Genomic DNA, 27,777 nt, shown 5'->3' on the forward strand with positions numbered 1-27,777 from the left:
TGGCCCAGGGCCCCAGAGCCGGCTGATGGGGCAGCCAGACGCTGGGGAGCGAGGCCAGGACACCAGGGCTAACGGGACAGTTCCCAAAGGGGCTCGGGCAGCTTGCAGGGCACAAGGACACAGGACTTGGCTCCCCCAGTATCACGGTGCCCCCTGGCGCCGCACTGGGGTCAGCGCTGACTGGAAGGGGAGGAGCCCCCCTAGCCCCACCCCGACAGCACCTGGGGCTCCTGGGAACGTCTCCCAGCCCTGCTTAGCAGGTGGCACTGAGCCCAGGGGTCTGCGGGCTGAGCAGCGGGGTCGCTGGGCGCCTGCAGGGGGAACAGACGGAGCATTGCTGGCTAGGAGCTGAGTCCGTGGGCTCTGCATGGAATGGGTGTGGTCCTCCCCCAGCCATTGCCGGGCGGTTCCCAGCTCGGAGCGAGGCCTGGCTCTCCTGGCTGGGAGCTCCCCTGAGACCGACCCAGAGCTCGGCCTGGCCCCAGAGGCTGCTGCGTGGCAGGCTCCTGCCAGCGTCTCGGAGAGGTCCCTGGGTGCGGAGCCGCCGGCTGCAGCCCTGGCTGGGCTAGGGGACCGTCTCTCTTGTCGGTGGAGCAGCCGGGGGACAGCAGTTCCACCCCCACCACCCAGGGCGCCCTTTGCCTCGGCCCCAGACTTGGAGACCATGGTGCTGGGTGTGAGGCCCCTGACCAGGCCCTGCAGCTGCCCAGAGCCTCTGACCTCTGTGACCCCAGAGCACATCCGGGGAGGGTTAGTGACGGGGGTTGGGAGCGATGCAGTGGGGAACCTCGGCTACTCGCCAGGGAAAGGACGGAGGCTCCAGCGGCTGGGATGGGGGAGCAGGAGGTAGAACGGGGGTGCAGGGTGCTTGGCGCACGCTCTCCGGGTTCCAGCCGCATGGGAGGGGGGTGGACGTGTCAGTGCAGGCCTCACGCCGACCCTGTCTCTGGGCTCAGCTGAACCCAGATGTGGGATGTGGACACCGGCCCTGGAGCAGGGGGAAGCACGGCCCAGCCTGGCCCCTCCTGGGGAGGGAGCTTCTGCTCTGACTCTCTTGGTCCTTGAGCCAACATTGTGCCAGGCTGGGCCCCCAAAGAGATCCGAGTGGCTGGGCCGGTGAGGAGGAGTCCAGAGCCCTTGTGACGCCCACGATGCCACCGCCCCATCCCCTGCCCCATGGCTCACTCGCGCCCCATCCCACGCGACCTTCCTGCCCCATCCCAGGCCCCCGCCCCGTCCTCACGCGACGCCCCTGCCCCGTCATACAAGAGCGCACGAGCTCATGCACCATTGCACAAGATGCTTGTGCACCATCCAGTGAGAGCACACGAGCCGCTCGTGCGCTGTCCCAGGAGCCGTCCCGTGGGAGCCCGTGGGCTGGGCTTCCTGCCTGTGTCCTGCGAGAGCCTGCGAACGGGGCTGGGTTGCTGAGCCAGGCGCCGGGTGAGGAGGCAGCCGGTGCGTCTCCTCCTGGGAAGCAGCCGCCCTGCATGTCTCTCTCCAATTCCAGCGTCTTCCTGCTCAACGAGGTAACGAGGGTCCCGCAGCGACCGGGTGGGCCCCGTCGCGGTGCCGCTCCCGGTGTCTGTCTAGCAGGGATGGGGGGGGGGCGGATGCACCGTAGGGTGGGGGGAAGAGGAGGGAGTTGGACCGACCCTGAAAGAGGGTTCAGGCTGCAGACTCAGCTGCCGTCCCCCTCACCCCCCCGGGCAAGAGGCTGCCGGGCGGTGAGGGCCGAGGTGCTGAGGTCGGGCACAGCATGGAGGTAGGGGGGAGAGCGCTGCGGTGCCAGCCGGGCGGACAGGAACAGCAGGGCAGGCGCCGGAGAAAGCAGGTGGGACCGCGGGCCCTGCACTGAGTGGGAGCCTTCGCCCTCCAGCAGCGCGCCCGGCCCCACGGCGCTCACCCCGTCACGCTGCCCACTGCACCCACTCCCCCTGGGGCGGGGGTAGCCCGGAGCCCCCTGCACTGCTGCCTGCAGCGCCCCCTGCTGGGACAGGCTGGGCCTGGAGTAGTGGGGCGCACGCCCCTATAGCCAGGGTACCTGCCCCACCCCTGCAGCGCCCCCTGCTGGGACAGGCTGGGACTGGAGTAGTGGGGCGCACGCCCCTATAGCCAGGGTACCTGCCCCACCCCTGCAGCGCCCCCTGCTGGGACAGGCTGGGACTGGAGTAGTGGGGCGCACGCCCCTATAGCCAGGGTACCTGCCCCACCCCTGCAGCGCCCCCTGCAGGGACAGGCTGGGACTGGAGTAGTGGGGCACACCCCCCTATAGTCAGGGTACCTGCCCCACCCCCTGCAGCGCCCCCTGCAGGGACAGGCTGGGCCTGGAGTAGTGGGGCGCACGCCCCTATAGCCAGGGTACCTGCCCCACCCCTGCAGCGCCCCCTGCTGGGACAGGCTGGGACTGGAGTAGTGGGGCGCACGCCCCTATAGCCAGGGTACCTGCCCCACCCCTGCAGCGCCCCCTGTTGGGACAGGCTGGGACTGGAGTAGTGGGGCACACCCCCCTATAGCCAGGGTACCTGCCCCACCCCTGCAGCGCCCCCTGCTGGGACAGGCTGGGACTGGAGTAGTGGGGCGCACGCCCCTATAGCCAGGGTACCTGCCCCACCCCTGCAGCGCCCCCTGTTGGGACAGGCTGGGACTGGAGTAGTGGGGCACACCCCCCTATAGTCAGGGTACCTGCCCCACCCCCTGCAGCGCCCTCTGCTGGGACAGGCTGGGACTGGAGTAGTGGGGCGCACGCGCCTATAGCCAGGGTACCTGCCCCACCCCTGCAGCGCCCCCTGCTGGGACAGGCTGGGTGTACACCCTTCCCACCTGGTGAAGCTTTTTGGATGGTGGGGTCTGTCCTGCCCCCTGGTTTACGGTGTGTGCGGGGAGGGGGAGCTTGTCTGCTGCTTCTCCCACAGCCAATGAATATTTCATCCCTATTAAATAATAATCAACATCGGAACTGCGGGTGGAGTGAGCAGCCCCCCCCGGCTCTGCAGGGGTGGGGGGCAGGGTGAGCAGCCCCCCAGCTCTGCAGGGGTGGGGGGCAGGGTGAGCAGCCCCCCGGCTCTGCAGAGGTGGGGGGCAGGGTGAGCAGCCCCCCGGCTCTGCAGAGGTGGGGGCAGGGTGAGCAGCCCCCCGGCTCTGCAGGGGTGGGGGGCAGGGTGAGCAGTCCCCCCGGCTCTGCAGAGGTGGGGGGCAGGGTGAGCAGCCCCCCGGCTCTGCAGGGGGGAGGGCAAGAGATTAAATTGCCCCAGATTCCTCGGCCCCATCCCCCCCAAGCAAACGGCCCCAGCGACCCCCAGCCCTTTGGGGAGCGGGAGCACCCCAGGGCCACGCAGCAGCGGGGTGCTCTGTAGGGTGCCTGGCAGGCAGACTGTCCCGATGGGTAATGGGGTGCAGACCAGGGGGTTCAGGGTCACCCCACTGCAGCCAGGCGAGCATGGGGGGGGGGGCTGGGGCAGTGAGTTCCCTCCCATGGGGCAGGGAGATGCCCTTGTCCTGTCCTGCTGCGGGGGGTTGGACCACGACTTACTGCCCTTCCCCCCCACAGCTAGTGTGAGCGGCTGGGGAAGGGGATCAGGGTGCGAGCTGCCGGGCCCCCCACCCTTCGCGGGGCAGCAGAGCCCCCCCAGCCAGGTGCTCCGGGGGGGCGCCCTCAGCCCCCCAGCCGCTCATGGGGCGCCGGAGCCCCTTAGTGGGGGGAGGGGGCGCCAGCCGGCGCCGGCGGAGGGAGGGGCGGCAGAGGACGCGGCTGGGGGGGCAGGGGAGGGAGCAGCGAGCGAGGGGTGGGGGGCGCGGAGCGGGCGCAGCCGGCAGAGGGGGGCGGCCACGCACCCGGGGAGTGGCCGGGCAGAGCCGAGCTGCGGGCGCGGGGGGCGGCGGCGTGGGGCGGGGGGCTCGGCTCGGGCTCGCGGGCCCCGTCTATGTCTTTTTCTGACTCCAGCGCAACCTTCCTGCTGAAGGAGGTAACGGACCCCCCCGGACCCCCCCCCCCTTGTCCCTGGACCCCCCCCGGCCCTGTCCCCCCAGGACCCCCCGCCTTTTCCCCACGGGTCCCTCCCACCCTTCTCCCCGGACCCCCCCGCGCCCTGTGCCCCGGGTCCCTCCCACCCTTCTCCCCGGACCCCCCCACCCTGTGCCCCCGGGGACCCCCCCACCGCCGCCGGTCGCTCCGCGTGTTAATGGGTTTCTGGGAGCGGGGGGACGCGAGGAAAAATATAGATGGGGCAGGGCGCGACCCGGGAGCTGGGGACCAGGAGGGGGCTGGGGAGATACAGGGCTTGGAAAGGGCACAAGGGACCCGGCTGGGGGGGGATCAGGGGAGTGGGGGAAGCGGGAGAGGGATGGGGGGGGCAGGCCAATTGGGAGGGGGAGGTTTGGGGGGCAGGGGACCGGGAGGGGGCTGGGGGTGACAGACAGGCAGTTGCTGCTGAGTGGGGGGTGCTGTTGCAGGGGGTTGGGAGGGGAGATTTTTTGTGGTGGGGGGCGGGGCGCTGGAGCCCCTCCCTGCTCATCTGGCTGGGGTTCAAGGTTCCCACCCACCTTCCTCTCCCCAGCTGCCAGGGGGCACTTCTGGAGGGAGGGGGAATCTAGCTGATGGGACCAGACCCAGGAGTCTGGGAAGTTCAAGGGAGGGGGGGGTTGCCTGGCTGGGGGGGGGATTCGCTCTCCTCTTCCACACCCCCTGCTTGCCCCCAGAGCCCAAGGGAGGTGCAGCTGCTCTGGGGCAATGGGCAAATCGCAGCCACTGGAACTCTGGGCCCCGGGGGGGGGGGCAGCCCCATCCACTCCCCTCATTCCCAGCACCAGGGCAGCCTGTCCCCGCTCCCCCCCCCCCCCCGGGCTGGAAAGGCCTGAGGCCACGGGGTGCCCCACAGCGGAGGCTGAGTGCAGTACCAGGGCAGGGCCCCAGTGTTCTTTGAGCTGGGTGGGGCCTGCCCAAGTGAGACCCACTGGTGGGTGTGTCACAGCCCCCCACCCCTGCACACTTGCCCCAGGCAGGGATGGTTTGTAGGATGCGCTGCAGGGCCGGGCGGGTGGTGCCTGGGCCATGGGACACGGGGGGAGGGGGGGTTGTGCTTCATGCTGGGGGTCAACAGGGTGTTTCTCTGGGTGCCCGGAGCAGCCCTCAGCTGGGGGTGGGGGGCGAAGGCGGCTCAGTGAGACGCGCAGGCAAAGCCCCCACCCCATCATTTCCAGCGCTCTGGTTTTCCCCTCCGCCCCCTTCCCACGTTGCTAACGAAGGACTCAGAAATGTTAATTACCTTTTCATTTCCATGGAAAGAGCTGCTCAGAGGCTGGGAGCCTGGAGCCTGGGACTAGATCTGTGCACAGAGGGACCCGGGTCCTGGCACTAGTGCACGGGGGGGATTGTAGATCTGTGCACAGAGGGATACGGATCCTGGCACTAGTGCACAGGGGGGACTGTAGATCTGTGCACAGGGGGACACGGATCCTGGCACTAGTGCACAGGGGAACTGTATATCTGTGCACAGAGGGACCCAGGTCCTGGCACTAGTGCACGGGGGGGATTGTAGATCTGTGCACAGAGGGACATGGATCATGGTACTAGTGCACAGGGGAACTGAATATCTGTGCACACGGGGACACGGATCCTGGCACTAGTGCACAGGGAGGACTGTACGTCTGTGCACAGAGGGACACGGATCCTGGCATTAGTGCATGGGGGGGACTGTAAATCTGTGCACGGGGGACACGGATCCTGGCACTAGTGCACAGGGGAACTGTATATCTGTGCACAGAGGGACACGGATCCTGGCACTAGTGCACAGAGGAACTGTAAATCTGTGCATGGGGGACACGGATCCTGGCACTAGTGCACAGGGGAACTGTAAATCTGTGCACAAGGGGACACGGATCCTGGCACTAGTGCACAGGGGAACTGTAAATCTGTGCACGGGGGACACGGTTCCTGGCACTAGTGCACAGGGGAACTGTATATCTGTGCACAGAGGGACACAGATCTGGCACTAGTGCACAGGGGAACTGTATATCTGTGCACAGAGGGACACAGATCCTGACACTAGTGCACAGAGGAACTGTAAATCTGTGCACAAGGGGACACGGATCCTGGCACTAGTGCACAGAGGAACTGTAAATCTGTGCACAGGGGACACGGTTCCTGGCACTAGTGCACGGGGAGGACTGTACGTCTGTGAACAGAGGGACACAGATCCTGGCACTAGTGCACAGGGGAACTGAATATCTGTGCACGGGGACACAGATCCTGGCACTAGTGCATGGGGAGGACTGTAGATCTGTGCACAGAGGGACACAGATCCTGGCACTAGTGCACAGGGGAACTGTAAATCTGTGCACGGGGGACACGGTTCCTGGCACTAGTGCACGGGGAGGACTGTACGTCTGTGCACAGAGGGGTGCATGTCCTGACTCTCCCCACACATTCTATGGGTCACCCCTGCCCCTGGAGCCCCTTCTCTTTGCCCTCCTCTCCTGTAGCTACAGCGATGAACCTGCAGCCTCCCCCTCCCGCTGCCTCGGTCTCTCCTCCTTCCCTGGCACCATCTCTTTGTTCCCTTCAACTGTTCTCTGCCTCTCGCTCCTCCCTGCCACGCCCCCTCCCCTCCCCTCCCCTCGCTGCTCCTGCTGGCCTCCCTTCCATGCTCGCCCCCCCCCCCCCGCCACTGCCAGCCCCATCAGGCAGGTGCAGCCAGGTCCCAGGACCTGCCGGCCCCCAGCCCCCCCAGCGGAGGCCTCTCGTTGCCAGCCCTGTTCTGCCCGCCCTGCGGGAGCGAGAGCCCCTGGCTCCCCCCACCCCGCCGAACAGGGTGGGACCGATACAGTTTGCACTCGCCTGGGGGGTCCTTCCCACTCCTCCGCTCACTCCTGCCTCTCTCCGACCCCCGCACGCCCTGGGCTCCTCCATGTATGACGACTCCTATATCCATGGCTTCGAGGACTCCGAGGTGGTGAGTGGGGGTGCCGGCTTTGGGGGGGGGTTGGCAGGGAGCCCCCTCCCCGCAGGGCTGGGAGTGCCGGGAGTGCTGCCCTTGGTTGGGGGCTCTGGGTTTCTGGCAGGCCTCCTCCCCCCGGTTATTTATACAGCGCCATAGCCACGGTGGCATTTCCAGCAGTGCTCCCGTAAGGTGGGGAGAGCGGGTGCGGGGGGCTGGATTCTGAGCAACAGCTGGCACCCTGGGGGGCTCAGAGTCCTGGATGGGCACCTATGTGCTGGCATGGGGCGGGGGTGTTACAGCCCCTCCCCCCCGACATGGGGCAGTGGGTTTTGTCTCTGCGCCTGGCAGGGGAGCGCCAGATTGGGGGGTGTGTGTGTGAGGAGTCAGAGATGCTCTTGGCTTTGTCGGAATGTGGGGGGCAGGGATGCTGGGGGCACCCCCTGGCTGGGGGTGAGGTGCCCGGCAAAGGGGGTGGGCCGTGTCCTGAGCTGGGGGAAAGTCGCTCTGCAGGTGCCAGGCATGGGGGCACTGTGCATAGAGGGGCTGCTCCATGACCCCACTTAGGTCAGAGCTCGCGGAGCCCATGGCCGGCCTCAGCTGCAGGGTATGGGAGAGCCCCTCGCTGCGCCCGCCTGCAGAGGATACCCTGGGCCCGGCCCAGCCAGGCCATGGGGCTGCGCCCCCCGTCGGGACAGAGCCATGTGCCCTGCCCCCCCCACGACTGCACCACAGGGCAAGGAAGAGAAGGCCAGGGCATGGGGGGGATGTGGGAGGCAGAGGGACACAGGGCAAAAGGGGGACAGGCGGGAGGGGAGGGGAGCATGGGGGTGCTGGGACCAGCTGTGCCCATGGCAGTCTGGCTGAGCCTGGCAGGGGCGGTGGGAGTCGCTCGGGGGGGGGGGGGCGCTGCTTTTCAGAAACAGAGCTGAGGACCTATAAATATTTCACTGCAGCTTCTGCTTTTGTTCTGGGGACACAGCAGGAGCTGTTTATTGAAGCAGGCGGCTCCCGCTGAGGGGTGGGGGGCAGAGTACACCCCCCTTCCAGCTCACCCCAACAGCCACTGCACGTTCCCCTGCCTCATGCACCCAGCACCAGGGTCAACAGGGCACACGGGGGGTTTTCACCAGCAACGCTGCCTAGGCCAGGGGGTTCACTGGGGAGCTCAGCACGGGGGTAACACAGGGCCAGGGGCTCACGAGGAGTAGAGTGCGGGGGGGAGCTCCAGGGGACAGGGTGTGGGGAAAGCTGGGGGGGCTGGATGCTGTTGGGAGGCGCTGGGGGGCAGGGCAGGCCGTCCCACGTTAGCCATGGCTGGTGAATGGGGCAGAGGCTCTGTCCCGCGCCGTCTGGGGGCTGGAGTGACTCACCAGCGTGTACCTGGGTCGTGCGAGGCCCTGCCCGGTGGGGTCGGGTGCCCACCGCGGGCACATCTGCTTGGCTCTGAGGTGCGTGGGCTGGCGCCAGGGGGCCAGATAATCTGATGAAACAACAAAACCGCCCCCTCTGAGGCTGCTGGCACCTGGCATTTCCCAGGGTCTGCGGAGCCACAGGGAGCCCTGGGACGGGCCGTGAGGAGCGTGGGCAACAGGGGACCTGGTGGCTCCTCTGGGTCTGTCCCCCCAGCCGGCAAAGGGTTAAAGGTCACTGCAAGGTCAGCATTTCCCGGGGGGGGGGCACTCAGCTGGGAAAGGAAGGGAAGGTGTTTCTGGCTGGCATGGTGGGGGGGGGCGCCCCACCTCTGGTCTCCCTCGTCTGATGCCCCGTCCTGCTGAGACCCTGCTGTCTGGCCCAGCAGGCGGTGAAAGGAGGTCTCTCCCCCACCCCGCAGTCATTTCCCTCCCCCTGCCATGCGGAGCCAGAGGGTGCATAGTGCCCAGGCTAGGGGGCGGTGGGGCAGGACTCCTGCACTGAATAATGGGGCTGACCAGTGGGGTAGAAAGACACCAGGGGCTGGAGTGAGTCTCACCCACACACCCTCTCCCTGTGACCAGGGCATTCACAGGGCTGTCTGGAGGAACTCAAACCCGAAATTGCAGAACTGCTAATTACGGGAACCCATCGCCAAAATCCACCTCCGCCCCAGTCGAGGGCTGGAGGGGAGCAAATGTGACGCCGATTTTTAAAAATCCCAAGGGGATCATGGCAATTACAGGCCAGCGAGTCTAACTTCAGTCCCAAGCGAAGTGGTAGAAACAATAGTGAAGAACAGAATTATCAGCCACAGAGATGGGGAAGAGTCACCCTGGCTTGTGTCACGGGAAATCGCGCCTCGCCACTCTATTACAATTCTTTGAGGGAGTCGACAAGCATGTGGACAAGGGGGATCCGGTCAACTAGCGGATCTGGATTTTCCGACTGACCTTGACGAGGTCCCTCATCCAAAGGCTCTGAAGGAAACTACGTAGCCTGGGATGCGAGGGAAGCTCTTCTCGTGGGTCAGTAACTGGAGGAAGGACAGGAAACAAAGTGTGGGAATAGACAGGCGGGAACCGCAGGGATCTGTACAGGGCCTAGGGCTGTTCACCATATACGTTAGTGAGCTGGGGAAAGGGGTAAACAGGGAAGTGACAATATTACTCGAGATGGTTCAGCCCAAAGCAGGCTGTGAAGAGCTACAAAGGGACCCCCCCAAACTAGGGGCGGGACAAGCAAATGGCAGCTGACATTGGGCGCTGAGCCGTGCAAAGGACCGAGCACTGGAAGTGCGAATCCCATCTCCACACAGACAGTGATGGGGTCTCACGTCGCTGGGACCACTGAGAACAGCCTGGAGTCACCGCTCAATGGTCAGGGAGGCCAGCCGGTGCCTCTGGGATCTGGTCGTGTTTGTTCATTCACTCCCTGTAGGCCTGGCAGGCGTGGAGCCAGGGGAGCTGGCAGCCACGGCGGCTCAGTGTTTACCCCAGGCGGGTGCTGGCACGCCCTCCGCTCGCTGGCATGGCCGTGCCGCTGACTTCACCCTCGCTGGAGCCTGGCATTTGCTCCCTCTGCCATCTGGGGTGGAACCCGGGCCAGGCGCGGAGGAGACGCCCAGCAGGGCGGGGAGGGGGGATAAGGGACCATTCCTGCCCCCGGGGGCTGCACCTGGACCAGGTTGCTCTCCCTGAGCAGGGCTGGGGGAGGGCAGGACTGTCTGACGCCACCAGCTGCTCTGTGCCTGCTGCCTCTTAAAGAAACATGCACGGCCCTGGGGTGGCTGGCCCTGGGCTCCCCCTACGCTGCGCTCCCCATCCCCCAGTGCAGACACACCAGCCCCATGTGACCCCCTCTCCCCACATCCTTCAGTGCGGCCGTGCAGCGCTGGTGCAGAAAGTGACTTGTGCTAGCTTACCATAGCCTGGGGGCTTGCACGGCTACAAGCCGCATTTCACACTAGCAGCTACACTTGGGGGTCGCAGGGGGGCAGCTGCAAGGTGTTATTTTTAATCACTTCAGGGGCTGTCAGCAGCACCCACCGCCCTGTACCTCCCCCCCGCCAAATATCCCAGGGCGGGTCTGGGGGAGTCAGTGCTGTCCACAGGAGCACAGATCTGGATGGACTTGGAGAGGTGGGGGTGGGTGGGGGGGTCGGGCGTCTGGGCGCAGGGCTTCTGGGCTACAGCTCCCTGTCCTGTGGCGATGGCACTCAGGGTCCCCTGCCCCGCAGGGCTCAGCCGATTCCTACACCAGCCGGCCGTCCCTGGACTCAGACGTGTCCCTGGAGGAGGAGCGCGAGACGGCCCAGCACGAGGTGGAGAACCAGGCACAACAGCAGCTGGAGAGGGCCAAGGTAGCCGGGGGGGGGGCAAGCCGGGGGCAGCCCTGGCTCTGCATGGGAGGGATGCTGCTGGCTGTACCAGACCACAGCCCTGGGGCCCTCTAGACCCTTCCTCGCAGCCTGCTCCAGCAGCAGTAGAGGGCCTTGGACACACGCAGCTGGGCAGCTTTGCTGCCAGCCACTAGGGGGCAGCGGTGAACACACACAAACACGTGTGCACACGCTTAGCCAGATGATGGAGTATCATAGAGGTGAGGGTCCCGGAGTCCGGCCCCTCTCCCTTTGGCCCATCCAGCGTGGCATCCCCTCCTTCCTGCTGCCCGGGGCCCATCCTGCCGGGCCCCCTGCCATTGCCCTTGCCGGGGGGTCAGAGGGAAGCGGGATCCCTCGTACCACTGGGCCCAGGGTGTGACGCTGGCCGGCTCCTAGCCGCAGATGGCATGGGGGGGGGGGGGCATGGACGCCCAGCTGCCCCGTACTGACCCCGACCCCCTGCTCTCCCCCAGCACAAGCCGGTAGCGTTTGCCGTACGCACCAATGTCAGCTACTGCGGGGCCCTGGATGAGGAGTGCCCAGTGCAGGGCTCTGCCATCAACTTCGAAGCCAAAGACTTCCTGCACATCAAGGAGGTGAGTCTGGACTTGGGCTAGAGGGGGAGGGGCTGGGAGCCTGGACACCTGGGTTCTGATGCTGGCTTTGTCACCATCTCCCTCAGGGACGGGGGGCTTCCCTCCCCCCCCCCCCGAATCCCATCCTTCCCAGGGCAGGGGGCTTGGTCTTGCGCCCGCCCCCGTAACAGCCCCTGCTGGTGTCTCCCCAGAAATACAGCAATGACTGGTGGATCGGGCGGCTAGTGAAGGAGGGGGGGGACGTCGCTTTCATCCCCAGTCCCCAGCGGCTGGAGGCCATGCGGCTGAAGCAGGAGCAGAAAGCCAGGTAAAGGGGCCGGCGGGGGGAATTCTATGGGCCTTTCCCCCTCCCCTGCCACCTGGCCCCCGCGGGTCATAGCCACCAGCAGAACGGCCACCCTGCACCTTCAGCACCACAGCCCAGAGCTCTGCTGTGAGCTAAAGGGCAGCTCCCTTAGCAGGCAGCAGTAGCAGGCTGTTATCCTGTCGGGACCAGCCACGGGGGCGGGCATGGTGCACGGTGCACGCTGTGTGGGCATGTTACACACAGAGTTCCCGGTGGGTTTCCCCCCCTCCCCCCGGGGCTTCCCCTCTACTCACTGTGGCTTCTCCCCAGGAGATCTGGCAACGCCTCCGGCCTCGGGGACCCCAGCAAGCGGCGATCACCTCCCCCGTCCTTAGGTAACGGCTGCAGCACAGGCCGGTGGGGAGGTCCCACACGCAACCCCAGCCCCCCCCAACCCACCTCCCTTCACACTCAGCTCCAGCTCCCCCACCTCTGCACACTGCCCCTCCCCTCAGAATCTGGCCCCCCAGCCTGCCCTCCCCCTTCACTGCCCAGCTCCAGCTCCCCCACCTCTGCACACCGCCCCTCCCCTCAGAGTCCGCCCCCCCCCTCACTGCCCAGCTCCACATGGGGGGGGGGGGACACAGGCCAGGCTGGAGGGGCCCTATGGGCTGATCCCTCCTCCCCTGTGAACTCACCTCCCGGGGCTGCCGAGGGGCCAGTGCCAGGAGTCCCACCCTGCCACATCCCCCTGGGGCGAGGCGCCGGCTTCACCCGTGCTGTGGCCCTGCCCTGGCTACCCCCTGGGCCGCCCCCGCCAGCGGAGATCATGGGCTGGGTCGGGGTGCAGCTCACCAAGGGAGAGGGCTGAGCTCAATGCTGGGCCAGGCAACCTAGCGCTTCCCCCCCCCCCCGCAGTCAGGGGGGCTCCGGGGTGACCCTGGGGGAACCGTGCTCAGGATTGGGGCCTGACCCCCCCCCCGCAGTCAGGGGGGCTCCGGGATGACCCTGGGGAAACGTGCTCAGGATTGGGGCCTGACCCCCCCCCCGCAATCAGGGGGGCTCCGGGGTGACCCTGGGGGAACCGTGCTCAGGATTGGGGCCTGACTCCCCCCCCCCGCAGTCAGGGGGGCTCCGGGATGACCCTGGGGAAACGTGCTCAGGATTGGGGCCTGACCCCCCCCCCGCAATCAGGGGGGCTCCGGGGTGACCCTGGGGGAACCGTGCTCAGGATTGGGGCCTGACCCCCCCCCCCCGCAGTCAGGGGGGCTCCGGGGTGACCCCGCTGTCCCCACACTCAGTTTCCCCCAGCGCCTCGCTCTCTGCGGCTCCCAATTTGCTTTCACCAACCCTGTTTCTTCTTTCCTTTCCAAAAAGCTAAACAGAAGCAAAAGCCGGTGAGTGGTCAGGACAGGTTTTGCCTGGTTGCCAGCAGGGGGCAGCGTGAGCGCTGTGCACCCCCTGCAGGCTCAGAGCGGGTGCTGCTGTGGAATGCAGCCACTTCTGGGGCAGAGCACGCCAGCATGTAACTGCGGAGCCATTTGGGACCAGAGGGGAAGGAGAGATCCCTGTGTTCAACTCAGGCTGCAGGGTGGGGCTTAGGGAGGCCCGGCCTCAGTGGCCTATGGGGGCGCGGATTTGGCCAGGACACCTGTGTTCTCTGGGGATCTTTGATGAACACCAGCCTGTTGGTTCTAAGGTCCCTCCCAAACTGGCCATCCAGCGTCCCTCTGTCTTCGCCTCCGGGCCGGTTTCCCCCCTGCGCTGAGGGGCCCTCACCTGCCCCCAACCCCTCTCTCTCTCTGGCAGGCAGAGCACATCCCGCCCTACGACGTGGTTCCTTCCATGAGACCAGTGGTGCTGGTGGGCCCCTCCCTGAAAGGATATGAGGTAGGAGGGGCATGGGCAGAGCCTGGGGTGGGGGATTCCCCGGCAATGTCCCCGCCCCCGGCACAGCAGGTGCTGGGGCAGGGTCTGTCTGGCAAAGGGGAATGTGGGCTGAGAACTGGGTGAGATTGGGGGGGCCCCCAGAGGAGTCAGGAACCCCATTGTTTTGGGGAGCCCTGTTGCTCAGGGAAGGGGAGAGATACCCCATCGCTGGGGGGAGGCAGAAGGAGGGAGAGGAGCCCCATTGCCTGGGGGTGGGGCAGGACCCAGGGAATAAACTGTGGGAACACCTCTCACCCCGCCGAGGGCTCCATGTGGCAGGGGGATCTCCCAGGCACCCCCCTCTTACACCTTGGTCAGCTCCCAGCACAGCGCCCCATGCAGTAAGCACTGCCCCCCCCCACCTCCCCATAAGTTTGTGCTCCTATGACACTGGCTTTGCAGCTACCATGGGGCCAGAACCCAGAGCCCCAGGCTCCCAAAGCCCAGGCCCTGCCAGCCAGCTAAGGGAGAGTCCCTGCCTGCTGTCGGCAGGAGAGGGGCTTTGACACACAGCGGAGCAGTTCAGACCCTGTCCAGCAGTGGGCAGCGGTGCACACAGTCACCCCTGGAGACGCCTGGATGCACAGACACAGGCCCAGGGGCTCTGTCCTTGTCTGCCCCCGGCTGGGCTCGCCCCCTGCACCTTCCCGCCCACCCCGGAGCCCTGCTGCCCACCACTGCGGGCCCACATGACCGCGGCGAGCAGATGGCAAGGCGGCAGCATCCTGGCACAGCCGCCATCTCACTCCCGTCCCAGCTGGCATGTCCTTCCCTGGTGCCATCTGCTGCCCGGCGTGCCCGTGCGGAAGGGCTGGCACAGGACTTGTCCCTCGCTGACCCCCAGCCCCCGGGGAGGGGCACGATCCCTCTATGGGATGGAGCACCAGGCTGACCGCGCTGGCTCTTTCTGCCCCCCAGGTGACGGACATGATGCAGAAAGCGCTCTTCGACTTCCTCAAGCACAGGTTTGATGGCAGGTGAGCTCCCCCCACCCCCCCGGCTGTGTCCGTCCCCCTGCCCCAGAACCCTGGGGCTCGACTCCCCCTTGGGGCAGCCCTGAGCCCGGCCGGTGTCAGACCTGCCCTGGCCCCCGGGGGACGGCCCTGCCCCCATGTCACCATCTCTCTCCCTCCTCAGGATCTCCATCACCCGCGTCACCGCCGACCTGTCCCTCGCCAAGCGCTCCGTCCTCAACAACCCGGGCAAGCGCGCCATCATCGAGCGCTCCGCCACCCGCTCCAGCATTGGTGAGTCGTGCCACGGGCGGGGGGCTGTGGGCAGAGCTGGGGTAGCCCCCTCTACACACACACACACACACCATGGGGTCTGGCGGAGCGGCAGCAGCCTGCCCTGGGGTCCCCTGCCCAGGTCAGACTGGAGACTTCCAGATGCACCCCCCCCCCCCCCCCGAGCGAAGGACACGGCCCACCCCCACCCCTGCCGGACGCCCCGGGACCTGGCGTGGATGTGTGTGTGGGGGGGGCAGCGATTGGCTAGGGGCTGCTGGGACCCAGAGTGCAAAGCCCCTCCCCAGCCGCCCAGGCAGTGCCACGCGGCTCCCCTGTGCTGTGCAGCACAGGCACCCCAGGGAGGGGGCGGGGAGCCGCAGGGGAGGGAGGGGTGCTCCCCTCCCCCGCCTGGCAGGGCTTGGGGGGCTCATGCGCTCCCTCCCCCAGCCGAGGTGCAGAGCGAGATCGAGCGCATCTTCGAGCTGGCCAAGGCCCTGCAGCTGGTGGTGCTGGACGCCGACACCATCAACCACCCGACCCAGCTGGCCAAGACCTCGCTGGCCCCCATCGTGGTCTACGTCAAGGTGTCCTCGCCCAAGGTGAGCGAGGCTGGGGGGGGGGGGGGGCTGCACCAGCAGGGCTGTGCTGGGGGGGGCCCTACTGAGCCCCTGTAGCACAGCGCCCCCTAGCGAAGCATTGGGGCAGCAAGGAGTGCCCCCCCCCAGCCTTTCTTTAGTGATCTCCCATCCATGCCCGAAGTGGGGGCTCCCCGTGGGGCTGGGGGGCTCTGCCTGGCCCAGGAGCGGGGGTGCCCATGGGGGGGGGGCTCCGCCTGGCCCAGGAGGGGTGGTCCCCATGGGGCTGGGGGAGGGGGCGCTCCACCCGGCCCAGGAGACCGTGACTGTCCCCCTGTCCCCGGCAGGTGCTGCAGCGGCTAATCAAATCCCGGGGCAAGTCGCAGGTGAAGCACCTCAACGTGCAGATGATGGCGGCCGACAAGCTGGTGCAGTGCCCGCCGGTGAGTGCGGGGCTGGAGGTGGGACCCCGCAAACTCACAGCTCGGGCTGTGTGCCCCCGCCCCCAGCCTGGTGTGCCCAGGCAGGGCCTGCTCCAGGCCCCCTCCCAGCCCAGCCGCCCCCCTGAGCAGGCCCTTTCCTGCCCCCCAGGAGCTCTTTGACGTGATCCTGGACGAGAACCAGCTGGAGGACGCCTGTGAGCACCTGGCCGAGTACCTGGAGGTGTACTGGAGAGCCACACACCATCCGCTGCACCCGCTGGGCAGCCAGCCCCTCCTGACGCCACCCGCCGCCATCACGGGCCTGCAGGTACCAGGGCGCTCTCACACGGGCTCTGCCCAGAGCCTGGCATGCAGCACCCTGCCTCAGTGCCCCCCTCTCGCAGGGGGGGGGTAGTGTCCTTTCCTGCCAACTGCTGCCCCACATCCCAGAGGTGGCCGTATTGTGTTGAGCGAGGGGTCACGGCCTAGCTCTCTGCCTCTGGCTAAGGGGGCCGGGACCGGGCCAGGCGCAGTCTATGTGCCCCCCTACAACGCCTTGCACTGCTGCACCCCCTCTGCACTGCTCCCTGGAACCCAGAGCCAGGCACGGGACCCCCAGAAGCTGACTCAGCTCCCTCTGCCCCCCCCCCCCACGGTGAGACAAGCCCTCCCCCACCCCAAGCTGTTTGGCAGGGGAAGCTCCCTCGCACTCTGCTCGCCCAGCCACCGCTCCCTGTCCAGCTGAAAGGGGGCCCTGACCTGTCTCTCTGCCCCCCAGAACCAGCAGCTGCTGGGGGAGCGGGGTGGGGAGCACTCCCCCCTCGAGCACGACAGCCTGATGCAGTCGGACGAGACAAGCGAGACCTCCCGCAAGCCCTGGGCGGCCGCCTCGCAGCGCAGCTCCCAGCCCCTGGAGGACGAGTACCTGGACCCCTACCCGGAGCTGTACCAGCCCCACCGGCACCACAACAGCGGCCTGCACAGCGCCAACGGGCACGACTCGCAGGACCGGCTCCTGCAGCGCGAGGCCGAGCAGACCCACAACGACAGGAACTGGCAACGCAACCGGCCCTGGGCCAAGGACAGCTACTGATGGGCCCCGGCCTCAGCCACCCCCCTCCCCGCTGTCAGACCAGCCCCACGGGCCCAGGGAGCCTGGCCGCCCGGCCACAGCCCTGGCTGACCCGCCCCGGCCTTCCCCCAAACACAGCCCGCCAGGTAGCTCGTGGGGTCACACCCTCCCTGCTGTACCTAACTGGAGGGGGAGGGCTCTGTCCTCAGGCCCCCTGCCCCTGCTAGGCATTGCTCAGACAATCTCCCAGGCGGGAACCCCCCCGGTCCCCGCCCTGTTCCCACTCTGTCCAGCTGCACGAGGAGAGGTCGGGAGCCAGGACACCTGGGTTCTAAGCACTGGCTGGCCCCTGCTCCAGGCCTGTTTCCCTGGCAGTGCTTGCTCCAAGCCCCTCCAGCCCCCTTGCCCTCTTCCTTAGGGCTGGGCTCGGCTCCCTGGGGCAGGGCCTAGGAGTCCAGCTAACAGGGCACAATTTGCTAAGTGAAAACCCCCCAGGGTAGGGTGAGGAGCCTGGATGCTGCCCCCCTCCCCTCTTTCAGTGGGGCTCAGCCCTGAACATCCAGCGGCCCAGCCCCACCGCCCACACCCGTAACCACTAGCATCCAGCCACGACGCAGAGAAGCCTGTACGTAGTGCACCCCACTGCCCCGCACTGGCTGGACTGGGCACGGGGCGCCCGAGGGGGGCAGAGGGAGATTTCCCCCCTGGCTGGGGGAGCTGGGGCGAGCCCTCGGGGGGCCGGGAACCACGGAGCGGCCACGGATTTGTTACAGCTCTTGTGTAGGAAGCACTTACTGCCGACAACCTGTAGCCTGTTTAACAAAGAAGTGTTTGCAGTTTAGAGATGGTGTTTGTGTGTCTGCCAGCCAGGGCCGGGCGCCAGAACCCCCCAACCTGTGCTCACCAAGGGGGGGGAGACGACGACCAAGGGGCCGGGCACCAGAACCCCCCAACCTGTGCTCACCGAGGGGGGACAAGGGGCCGGGCGCCAGAACCCCCCAACCTGTGCTCACCAAGGGGGGGGGAGACGACGACCAAGGGGCCGGGCACCAGAACCCCCCAACCTGTGCTCACCGAGGGGGGACAAGGGGCCGGGCGCCAGAACCCCCCAACCTGTGCTCACCAAGGGGGGGGGGGGAGACGACGACCAAGGGGCAGGGCACCAGAACCCCCCAACCTGTGCTCACCAAGGGGGGGGGAGACGACGACCAAGGGGCAGGGCACCAGAACCCCCCAACCTGTGCTCACCGAGGGGGAACAAGGACTGTTTCCATCCCCCACCCCCCAAACCCATGTGGGGTAGAGCTCTTTGCAGGTGGCCCTGGCAGCACAGGGGGTCCCCCACCTTCTGTGGGCATGGTGGGGGTCCAAGCAGGCAGAGGTGGAGAACCAGCGTGGGAGCTGGTTGGGACACCCCTCCAGCTGCGGGGGGGGGGGGAAGGGGGGGGGCATGGCCAGGGTCCTGCGCACAGACACTCTCGGGAGCTTTATTCCTGCTTTTCGCTTCAGATTCAACAAGAATTTATACGTAAAAAAGGGCCCAAGCGCCATGTCCCATTGGCTGATGGGAACACAGGAAACCCCCCCCCCCCCCCAAATGAGACCACCCCCTCCCCCCAAAAGGACAGCAGGTACCAGCAGAAGCTCCTGGGAGCTAGTAGGGGCCAGATCACACCCCTCCCCCCACCACTGTCCACATCTCCGGTGGAAAGGGTTTGGCTTAACCCCTTAAAACCAGTGGGTGGAGGGCTCTGCCCCTCGGGGCCAGGGTCCCCCCTGGGGCTCGGCGGCCTGCGAATGGCGCGAGTTGAGGCTACAGGCTGGAGGAGGAGGGAGGAGCTGGCTGCTCAGGCCCTGCCCCTGACACTTTTCCTGGGAGTCAGGAGTGTCCCGTGCGTGGATTTGATGGGGACCAGGAGCCAGGCACAGCCCCACCCCGCGGGGTACAGCCAGTCTCGTTTGGTCCCAGGTGTTCTCCTGGCAAGCACTGCCCTCGCTGGGGCACCAGGACCCAGCCTGAGGGGCCTGGCTCCGGATCAAGCTCAGGTCTGGGAACACAAGAACAGAGTTGCTGCCCCAAACGGGGGCTCTTCCTCCATCAGTCCCCTCAACCGAGGGGCTGGGGGCGGCAGACGACCTGCAGAGCTCCCCGCTGAAGGGGGAGGCGGGTTCCAAAGGCCAGGCAGCCCCTGGCTGGTGGTAGACGGCAACTAGGCAGCCAGGCCCCAGCTGTCGAAGCCCTGCGGCTCCCTGGGACTCACGCAAAGATGGTCTCCTCCCGTCTCTTCTTGGTGAGGATGGTGCCCGGCTTGTGCTGGGCATCGGGGTGGTTAGCCAGCTCCGGGGGACACGACGACACCGGGCTCTCCAGGATGGCTTGCTTCAGGTCGTAGAAGACTGTGGAGTCCTCCTTGGTCAGGAAGGTGATGGCCACTCCGCTCTTGCCGGCTCGGCCCGTGCGGCCAATCCGGTGGATGTAATCTGCAGAGAAGCACCGCGGTCACTGAAATGCGGCCACCTCTGGGGTGGGCCATGGCAGCTGCACCGTAGCAGCTTGGCCAACTGGTGGAATTCAGGCAGGATGTCAGGACTGAGCAATTGCCCTGGGATCTTTAACGACCCCCTGGTTTGTCGCCTCTGAAAGCTGGGGCATGCAGCAGCAGAGCGCCCCGACCATGGGGCAGGGGCAGCCCTGAGCCCCCCACCCTGCAGCTTCCCGTCTTTTCCCTGGTCGTTGCCCATCGAAGTGCTGAGCCAGGCCGACCGCGCTTAGCTGTGGGGCGAGGGTCTGCGCAGTGGGACCGGGGAAGCCTCTCTCGAGGCCAGCCCTGCTCCCACGGCCGGGACTCACCTTCGATGTTCTTGGCCATGTCGTAGTTCACCACCATGGAGACGTCCTGGATGTCGATACCACGCCCAGCCACATCCGTGGCTACCAGAATGTCCTTGGCACCGGCCTTCAGGTTGGAGAGGGCGAATTCTCGCTGCTCCTGGCCTTTGCCACCGTGCAGGGTGCAGGCGTTGTACTGCGGGGGGGAGAGGGGAGACCGTAGTGCAGGGCTAGGGCGGGAGCTCACCGCAGGGCCGCCCACAGCTCAGCACGGGGCCAGCGGGAGGGAGGTGAGGGCCTGGGAGATGGGGTGGATCACACAGTTCCTGTCAGGGTGCACCCAACAGCCCCTGGGCTTGGAGCCTGTCAGCTGATGGCTTGTCTGCAGGGCAGTGGGGGAAGGGGCTGGATGCAGAATCGGGCAGTACTAAGGAATGGGCGCCCTTCCCCCCGCAGCCCCCCCAGAGGCCCCAGGCTGGCGAGGCAGACCCTGGCACATGGGGCTCTGCAGAGGGAGGCGGGAGGCGCCCCACAGGCTGGGTGTGACTCCGGCAGTATCCTCCCACAAGGCGGCAGTAACTCTCAGCGAGTTCAAGCGACCAGGCCGAGCCGCCAGCAGCAGGAACCCCTGAGCCCTAGAGGACTGGTCAGGCCTAGTTCTGACCCAGACCCAACGTCACCTGGGTCGACCCGACCCCTCCCCTCTGAACCCGAGTCACTGCCCACGGGTTGGCACAGCGGCAGCAGCTGCGTACCCAGCCCCTGCCATCCGCTGCCCCGTGGCGCTGTGCACGCTCACGCCAGGGCGCACGCAAGCCAGCCCGCGGGCAGCAGGAGACCCCGCTGACCTGAGGGGTCTGGCTGTTTTCCCACCGGACTCGAACGCTGCTCAGCGCTCCCGACCCACGGAGCAGCACTGGGCTCCGCCAGACGGGCAGGGGCTGGGACTATGGGGGCCCTAGAGCTGCTCAGCTCTGCCCTGGCCCCGCAGGGTGGACATGGACACTCCTCAGGGGCTGACACGTACCCCCATCTTCTCCAGGGACTTAGCCAGCACGTCGCAGCCCTTCTTCTGGTTGACGAAGATGATGATGGGCGGGTCGAAGCCCTGCTCCAGTATGGCCAGCAGCTTCTTTCTGTTGGGGGGGGGGGGGGGGCGGAGAGGGGTGTGTCAGCAAGCAGGACAACTCAGGCCCCCACAAGCCTCACCAGGCTGCCCTCCAAAGTGCCGCCCATTCCCTCACCGTGCTCCAGGACAGCCCTTGCCAGAGCCACCCCGCATTGCCCCCACCTGCAGCCCAGCTCCAGCGAGAGCCCCCCCAGCAGCGGCCCCTGCCGGCCCACCCTCATACCTCTTCTCCCCCTCGGACATGAGGAAGACCTTCTGTTCCACGCGCTCGTGGGGCTTGCCGGCTGAGCCGATGTAGACCACGGCAGGGCGGCGCAGGTAGCTACGGGCCAGGCGCTCCACCGCCGGGGGCATGGTGGCCGTGAACATCACAGTCTGCAAGAGAGGTCCCGTGAGTGCAGCAGCTCCCAGGGGCTCCCCTGCCGCCCCTCCCTCCAGCCCGGTCTAGGGCAGCGAGGGGGTACGGGACCCAGCGAGGCAGGCCCAGGACACACTGGGACCCAGGGGAGAAAGGGGTGAATTGCTCCTCGACCGGCCTGTCTGTGCTCACCCAGCATCCACTTGGGGGTCCAGGACCTCGCCCCCCAACCAGGCTCCCAGCCCCATGTCTGCCCCCTCCCCTTGGCCCCAGCCTCCCTGGGGGTTGTGCTTGGCCGCAGTGTCTCCGCGGGCCCTGGCCCTCTCTCTGCTGACCTGTCTGTACTTGTGCTTGCCCGACTCGAAGTTGGCCAGCATCTTCTCCGGGTCCTCGGCCTCGTCGGTGTCGGGCTTCTGGTTGGTGACGGGCATGTGCTCCAAGATCTTCTGCACGTCGGGCTCGAAGCCCATGTCGATCATCCTGTCCGCCTCGTCCAGCACCACGTAGGTGCAGCGGCTCAGCACCAGGTAGCGGTTCTCCAGCACATCAATGAGCCGCCCGGGCGTGGCGATGACAATCTGCAGGGGGTGGCAGGAGGGTCAGAGACTGCAAAGCCCAGCCCCTCACCCCCGCAGCCTCGGCACTCACCTCGCAGCCCATGCGCAGCCGGAAGCCCTGGTCCTCCCGGGAGATGCCCCCGATTACAGCCACTGTGCGGATACCCAGAGGCTTCCCAAACTTGATGGTCTCCTCCTCGATCTGCTGGGCCAGCTCACGGGTTGGGGCCAGGATGATGGCGTAGGGGCCCTGGTCTGACTCCTCGATCCTGCAGGCAACGGAGCATATGTGGGACCATTTCCACCATGAGCCAACCTTTCCCACACCCTGGGAAGCCCCTCTTGTCCCCCAGGCCTCCGGCGTACCAGGGCCAGCCACCCACCCTCTGCTCGGGGAAGGCAGAGCAGCCAGTCGGCCTCACCTGTCGATCTTGGGCAGCGTCGTGATCCACACCAGCAGTGGGATCAGGAAGGCGGCCGTCTTGCCGCTGCCGGTCTCAGCCACGCCGATGATGTCGCGGTTCTGCAGGCCAATGGGGATGGCCTGGCGCTGGATGGGGGTGGGCTCCTGGATGGATGGAGAACAGAGACGCTTAGGAAGGAGAAGGACCCCTGTGCCCAAGTCTGGCTTCACCAAGGAGAGATCAGGGGGCTGGGAACTGAATCCAGGAGTCCTGGGTCCCTGTTCGCACTCCCCGCCCCCACCAGAGACAAGAGTCCTAGGTCCGGACCCAGCTCCCACCTGAGAGCCTAGTTCGGATCTGGATTCCCACCCGCAAAGGGCCAGTCACCCCTTGTCCCAGGAGGCTGCGGGGCAGGTCCCAGTTCTCACCTTGTAGCCACACTTGTCTATCACCTCCAGGATGTGGGGGGGCAGGGAGGAGTCCTTCCAGGACCGGATGGGGTTGGGGATCTTGCCTCCCTTGGTGGTGATGCTGTAGTCCTCGCGGAAGATACGCCAGTCCCTGTCCGTCATCTCGTCTAGCTTCTTCTGGGACCAGTGCCGATCGTCCCAGCGCTGCTTGGCCTCCTTCTTCCGCAGCTTGCGCAGCCGGGCCCTGGCACCAGGGAGGGGAACAGCTCAGGTCTCACTCACTCTGCCAACCAGCCCAGAGACTACACGTCCCAGGATGCACTGGGCCACCCTAAGACCCACAGAGGCTCCACATCCCAGCATCCCGAGCCTTCCCTGCACAACCCTAACCCAGCCCAGGATCCCCAGAGAAGGGGTAACCCAGCCCCGGCCGTGCCTGCTGACCATTCCATCCTGGCCCCCGAGCCCGACCCCACAGCGGGTCACTCACTCCTCCTGCTCCTTCTCCTCCAGCGTCCGCCTCTTCTCCATCAGGTCCCCGTAGAAGCGCGACTGCTCCCGCTTCTGCTGCTTCAGGTCGATGCCGGCGATGAAGCCCCTGCCGAGCAGCTGTACCTGGTGTCGCTCCTTGTACCTGTGGGAGAAGACAGAGCCTGCTGGCACGGGACCCCCTGGCAGGTCTCAGTGCAGCATGCCCCCCGGCAGACGGGGGCGCCACTCAGAGCAGGCTTAGGGGCCAGGCTTGATCCCCGTTACCCCAGTGCAGCTGGCCAACCTACTATTTCACACCCCTCAGGGGCAGGGAGTTCCCCCTCCCTGGGACTGCTGCGTCCTGACCCCCAATCCCCCATGTCCTGCGCTAACCACTAGCTTGACTCCTCTCCTGGACCCAGGAGTTCTGACCCCCCCAGCTCCAACCACTAGATCCCACTCCCCTCCCAGAATGGACGAAAGAACCCAGGAGTCCTGGCTCTCCGTCTTCCCTGCTCTACTAAACTAGCCCCAGGTCCCAGCACTGCTAGATGATTTCCCCCCACCCCTGTATGGACAGCCTCTGTGTGCTTCCATCGCCCCAACACTGCCCCGTGCCTGCCCCCTACAGACCCCAGTCTGTGGGGGGGCTGCACTCCAGCAGGGACTGTCCGGTCTGCCCCGCCCTACTCACAGTGGGTTGTAGTCGATGGACGTGTCCTCCGATGCGTCCCACTCAAAGACGAACTTTCGGTCGTTCAAGTGCCGGGTGCGTCTGCGCTTCTTGATCCCGCCCAGGTACCGCTCCTGTGTGGGGAGCCCAGCCGTCAGCCTCCAGCCCCACCAGCCCTACCCCAGAAGAGAGGCTCTGTCTCACTGAACCCATGGAAAATGAGACCTGGAAAAGGGGAGGGACTCATCTGAGGTCACAGAGCGAATCCAGCGGGAAGGGAACCCAGGAGTCCTGAATCCCAGCCTCAGGGCCAGGATAGAACCCAGGAGTGCTGTCCCCCCAGCTGCAGACCCCTCTTCCTGGGCACTTCCTTTGCCATGGAGGGGGGGCGGGGGCAGCGCTGCAACTCCCAAGGAGTCCTGGGTACGGCGGGTACCTTGATAGCATGCAGCTCCTTGCTCTTGTCCTTCTCCTCACGGATTTTCTGTCTCCCCTCCTCATCCTCATTGCCGTTGGTCTCCCGTTCCATGCGTTCCCGACGCTCCCTGCGCTCGCGCTCCTGGGGGTCCTCTGCGGGGGGGGACAGACACAGGACATCACACACCCAGGGAGGGGGGGAAGGGCGTTCCTTCCCAGCCTCACTCCCTTCACCCCAGCACCGGCCAGGGCTGGCTGGCCCCGGGTGTCCTCCCCTGCAGCACGGCCGCCCAGAGCGCGTTGGAGGAGAGGGGTACATACCCATCATCTTCCTCCCTAGATCCTGAAACTGCTTCCTCTTCTTCCTCTCATCCTCCAGCAGCCTCTGCCGCTCCTCCACCTCCTGCTGACGCCGCTTCAGCGCCTCGGCCTCCCGCTCCGCCTTGGACAGGAACTTGGGCTGGAGGGCAGAAGGGGCAGTGAGCATGGCCCCGGGGCTGTCCCCAGAGCCGGGGCAGCGCAGGGCAGCACCCACGCAGCCTGCCCTGGAAGGGGGGCTTGGACCCTTTGGCCCACTCTGGTGAGGCTGCCAGCCCGGGGGCATCACAGCCAGCTTGGGGGGGGCAATAGACCCACCAGGAATCAGGCTGAGAACCATCCGCTTGGTGCCCCAACCGCCTCCAGACCCAAAGGGGAAAGGGGCCATGTCTGCCCTGCCGCAGCAGTGGGGGAGGAGGAGATGCCCCTACAATGGGGGTGGGGAGGACATATTCTCACCTTGGCCTCGGCCTCCTCTTCAGCTTTCTTCTTGGCCAGCAGCTCCTCCAGAGACAGAGGCTGGGCCTGGAAACACAGGGAATTAACATCCCCAGAGCCAACCCTCGTCCTCAGCCAGGATCGCTGGCACACCCTTCAGCCCAGCTGCCGCAAGCTGTGTGGGGAGGGGGGGCAGCAAGCGACCCCCCCCGGAGCGTCGAAGTGCTCGGGGGTTCCCTGCACCAGCCTGGAATGCACCGTGGACACCAGGAGACTGAGCCAGACACGAGACTGCAATGGGACGGGGGATGGGGACGGGGACTCAAGTCTGTGGCTGCATGTGCAGGGAACGCACCTCCTGACTCACAGAGGGGCGGCCCCTCCCTAGGGGCTCTGGGGAGACCTGCCTGGATCCAGGCCCAGCCCTGAGCTCCCAAGGAAGGCCCAGAGACGAGCAGCAAAAACGCTTGGGGGACAGGGACGGAATAGTCAAGCTCGAGAGAGGGCCCCAACTGCTACCGTGGGAGTGTGTGTGTGTGGGGGGGGGGGGCCTGGACCTGAGGAAGAAACCCGGAGGGCGCACAGAGGGAGAGCGCAGAGGCTGAACACCATGACCAACGAGACGCAGGAGCGAGGGCCGCCTGCCCACTGCACGCTACAAGGAGCCAGCCCAGGCAGATACCCCCCACTACCACCCAGCACAGCTCCCGTGGCCTCTCAGCCCTTTGGTGCCTTCCCACCTTCTCCTTCTTCAGCGCCGCATCCTCCTCCTCCTCCCCCCTCCGCGAGTCTCGCTCCCTCCGCGATTTGGAGTCTTTGCCTCGGCTCGGGGACAAGCTTCTGAGTGAGAGAAAAAACGGACATGAGACACGCTCCCAGCTCCACCCCCGGCTTGACATCTCCAATGCCCCCCATCCGCCAGGGCTGGAGACCACTAGCCCACTGATCCTGGATCCACACTCGGCAATCACGGCAAGGGCTCTAGCGCCCCACGGCTCCCACTTACTCCAAAACCAACCAGCTTCCTCCTGGGAGGAGGGATAGCTCAGGGGTTTGAGCATTGGCCTGCTAAACTGCCCCTCCTTGAGGGGGCCACTTCGGGATCTTGGGCAAAAATCAGTACTTGGTTCTGCTAGTGAAGGCAGGGGGCTGGACTCGATGACCTTTCGGGGTCCTTTCCAGTTCTAGGCGATGGGTATACCTCCAATTATTATATTATTATTATTAGGGCCGCTCGGGCTGGGCTCCGTCCAGCTCCAGCCTTTGAGAGCAGCCCCTGCCAGGCAAAGCAGGAAGTGGGGCTGCTGGCTCAGTAGGGGACCTCGATCAGCACCCCCCCTCAGGGGCAGGAGGCGTCGTGCTGCTGGAGCCGCCATCTCCTGGAGAAGTGACACCAGAGCCCTTCGTTACGGGCTCCACAGCGTGACGGCAAGAACCCCAACATCTCCCCATAACCCAGCACATGGAAGGACATTCTGCTGCCCCACAGGGTCAGTCGGCCTCTGCTCATGTCCAGTTTTAACCTGACAACCAGGGATGCCTGAGCAGTGCTGCGCCCCAGAGGTGGCTGCACTCCCAGGACAGGTGGGGGGGCATGAGGGTTTACCTGGAGCGTTTCCTGTCCTTGTCTCGCCGGTGTCCATCTTTCTCCCGCTCGCGATCCTTCTTATTCCGCTCGCGCTCACGCTCTTTGTGTCTCCGCTCCCTGCGAGGGCAGAGCCCCAGGGAACCAGTTACAACCCAGCCTCACTCCACGAGTAGCCTCCCAAGCCCCCTCCAAAGCCCCAGGCCCAGCCCCAAACCTGGCACGTTCCCCCCGCCCGGCCCAGGGGTTGTCACCTCTCTGCTGACTTGGACCTGGAGCGGGATCTGGACCGGCTGCCCCGCCTCCTCTCCCGGGACCGGTGCCCGCTTTCTCTCCTTGGACGGGGAGCTCTTCCTGTCGCGATCCCTGTCCGGGGAGCGCGAGCGTTTCCTCTCCTCCTTGGGGGGTGACAGGTCCCCGCTCCTTCTTGTCGGGCACTTCCCCAGCCATCTGAGGGGCAGGAAGAACCGTTAGCAGTGGGGGGACCAGCCCTTCCCTGGGCTCCTCAGGCCTGGCACTGCCCCCCCCCCCCGCAAGACTTACACAGGGCACAACATGGGGGGCTGGCTCAGGGTGGGGGGCTGGCTGGCTCAGAGGGCCTGGGAGCGGGGCCCGGGGTCTTTCCTGCTATGGCCTGGGGAGAGCCATGGGGGGCTGGGTGGTTCACAGCGCGTGGACCCTTTTAATTTGGGGTTAACGGTAAACCCATTACCCCACCCCGGGGAGAGAACCCAGGAGTCCCGGCTCCCCTCCACCCCCCCCCCCCGCCCCGCCCCGGGGAGAGAACCCAGGAGTCCGGGCTCCCCTCCACCCCCCCGCCTCGGGGAGAGAACCCAGGAGTCCGGGCTCCCCTCCACACCCCCGGCCCGGGGAGAGAACCCAGGAGTCCGGGCTCCCCTCCACCCCCCCCGGCCCGGGGAGAGAACCCAGGAGTCCGGGCTCCCCTCCACCCCCCCCCCGGCCCGGGGAGAGAACCCAGGAGTCCGGGCTCCCCTCCACCCCCCCCGCCACGGGGAGAGAACCCAGGAGTCCGGGCTCCCCCTCCACCCCCCCCGCCTCGGGGAGAGAACCCAGGAGTCCGGGCTCCCCTCCACCCCCCCCCGCCTCGGGGAGAGAACCCAGGAGTCCGGGCTCCCCTCCACCTCCCCCGCCCCGGGAAGAGAACCCAGGAGTCCGGACCCCCCGCCCCGGGGAGAGAACCCAGGAGTCCGGGCTCCCCTCCATCCCCCCCGCCCCGGGAGAGAACCCAGGAGTCCGGGCTCCCCTCCACCCCCCCGCCCAGGGGAGAGAACCCAGGAGTCCGGGCTCCCCTCCACACCCCCCGCCTCGGGGAGAGAACCCAGGAGT

At 66.5% G+C, this 27,777-nt stretch overlaps 2 protein-coding genes across 5 annotated transcripts; one reads left to right on the plus strand and one right to left on the minus strand.

The window, feature by feature from the left end:
• The first annotated feature begins 1,319 nt into the window (after positions 1 to 1,319).
• Positions 1,320 to 17,681, plus strand: CACNB3 (calcium voltage-gated channel auxiliary subunit beta 3). 4 transcript variants are annotated; one of them, XM_042857383.2, is made up of 14 exons: positions 4,635 to 6,950; positions 8,933 to 9,376; positions 10,588 to 10,710; positions 11,205 to 11,327; positions 11,519 to 11,634; positions 11,944 to 12,008; positions 12,991 to 13,010; positions 13,423 to 13,503; positions 14,461 to 14,519; positions 14,680 to 14,789; positions 15,219 to 15,370; positions 15,694 to 15,789; positions 15,938 to 16,096; positions 16,547 to 17,681. In XM_042857383.2, exons 2-14 carry the CDS (start codon positions 9,353 to 9,355, stop codon positions 16,859 to 16,861), a joined length of 1,443 nt encoding a protein of 480 aa, XP_042713317.1. In that variant the 5' UTR covers positions 4,635 to 6,950; positions 8,933 to 9,352; the 3' UTR covers positions 16,862 to 17,681. The 4 variants fall into 4 exon arrangements, with proteins under 4 accessions (XP_023966188.1, XP_065432514.1, XP_042713317.1 ...); XM_024110420.3 differs by lacking the exons at positions 4,635 to 6,950; positions 8,933 to 9,376 and adding an exon at positions 1,320 to 1,529; XM_065576442.1 differs by lacking the exon at positions 8,933 to 9,376 and having other exon boundaries at positions 4,505 to 6,950; positions 15,703 to 15,789.
• A 626-nt stretch (positions 17,682 to 18,307) lies between these two features.
• Positions 18,308 to 26,895, minus strand: DDX23 (DEAD-box helicase 23). The gene is given in 18 exon segments (XM_005308410.5): positions 18,308 to 19,321; positions 19,692 to 19,866; positions 20,698 to 20,806; positions 21,023 to 21,174; positions 21,493 to 21,735; positions 21,806 to 21,983; positions 22,137 to 22,282; positions 22,547 to 22,772; positions 23,019 to 23,162; positions 23,694 to 23,806; positions 24,109 to 24,242; positions 24,411 to 24,549; positions 24,867 to 24,932; positions 25,586 to 25,682; positions 26,452 to 26,550; positions 26,685 to 26,752; positions 26,754 to 26,846; positions 26,848 to 26,895. Coding segments are annotated over 18 exon segments (2,439 nt in total). The 5' UTR covers positions 26,881 to 26,895; the 3' UTR covers positions 18,308 to 19,097.
• Between the last annotated feature and the right edge of the window lie 882 nt (positions 26,896 to 27,777).

The sequence above is a fragment of the Chrysemys picta genome, chromosome 22, assembly GCF_011386835.1.
Source record: "Chrysemys picta bellii isolate R12L10 chromosome 22, ASM1138683v2, whole genome shotgun sequence".
In the NCBI taxonomy this organism is placed as follows: domain Eukaryota; kingdom Metazoa; phylum Chordata; order Testudines; family Emydidae; genus Chrysemys; species Chrysemys picta.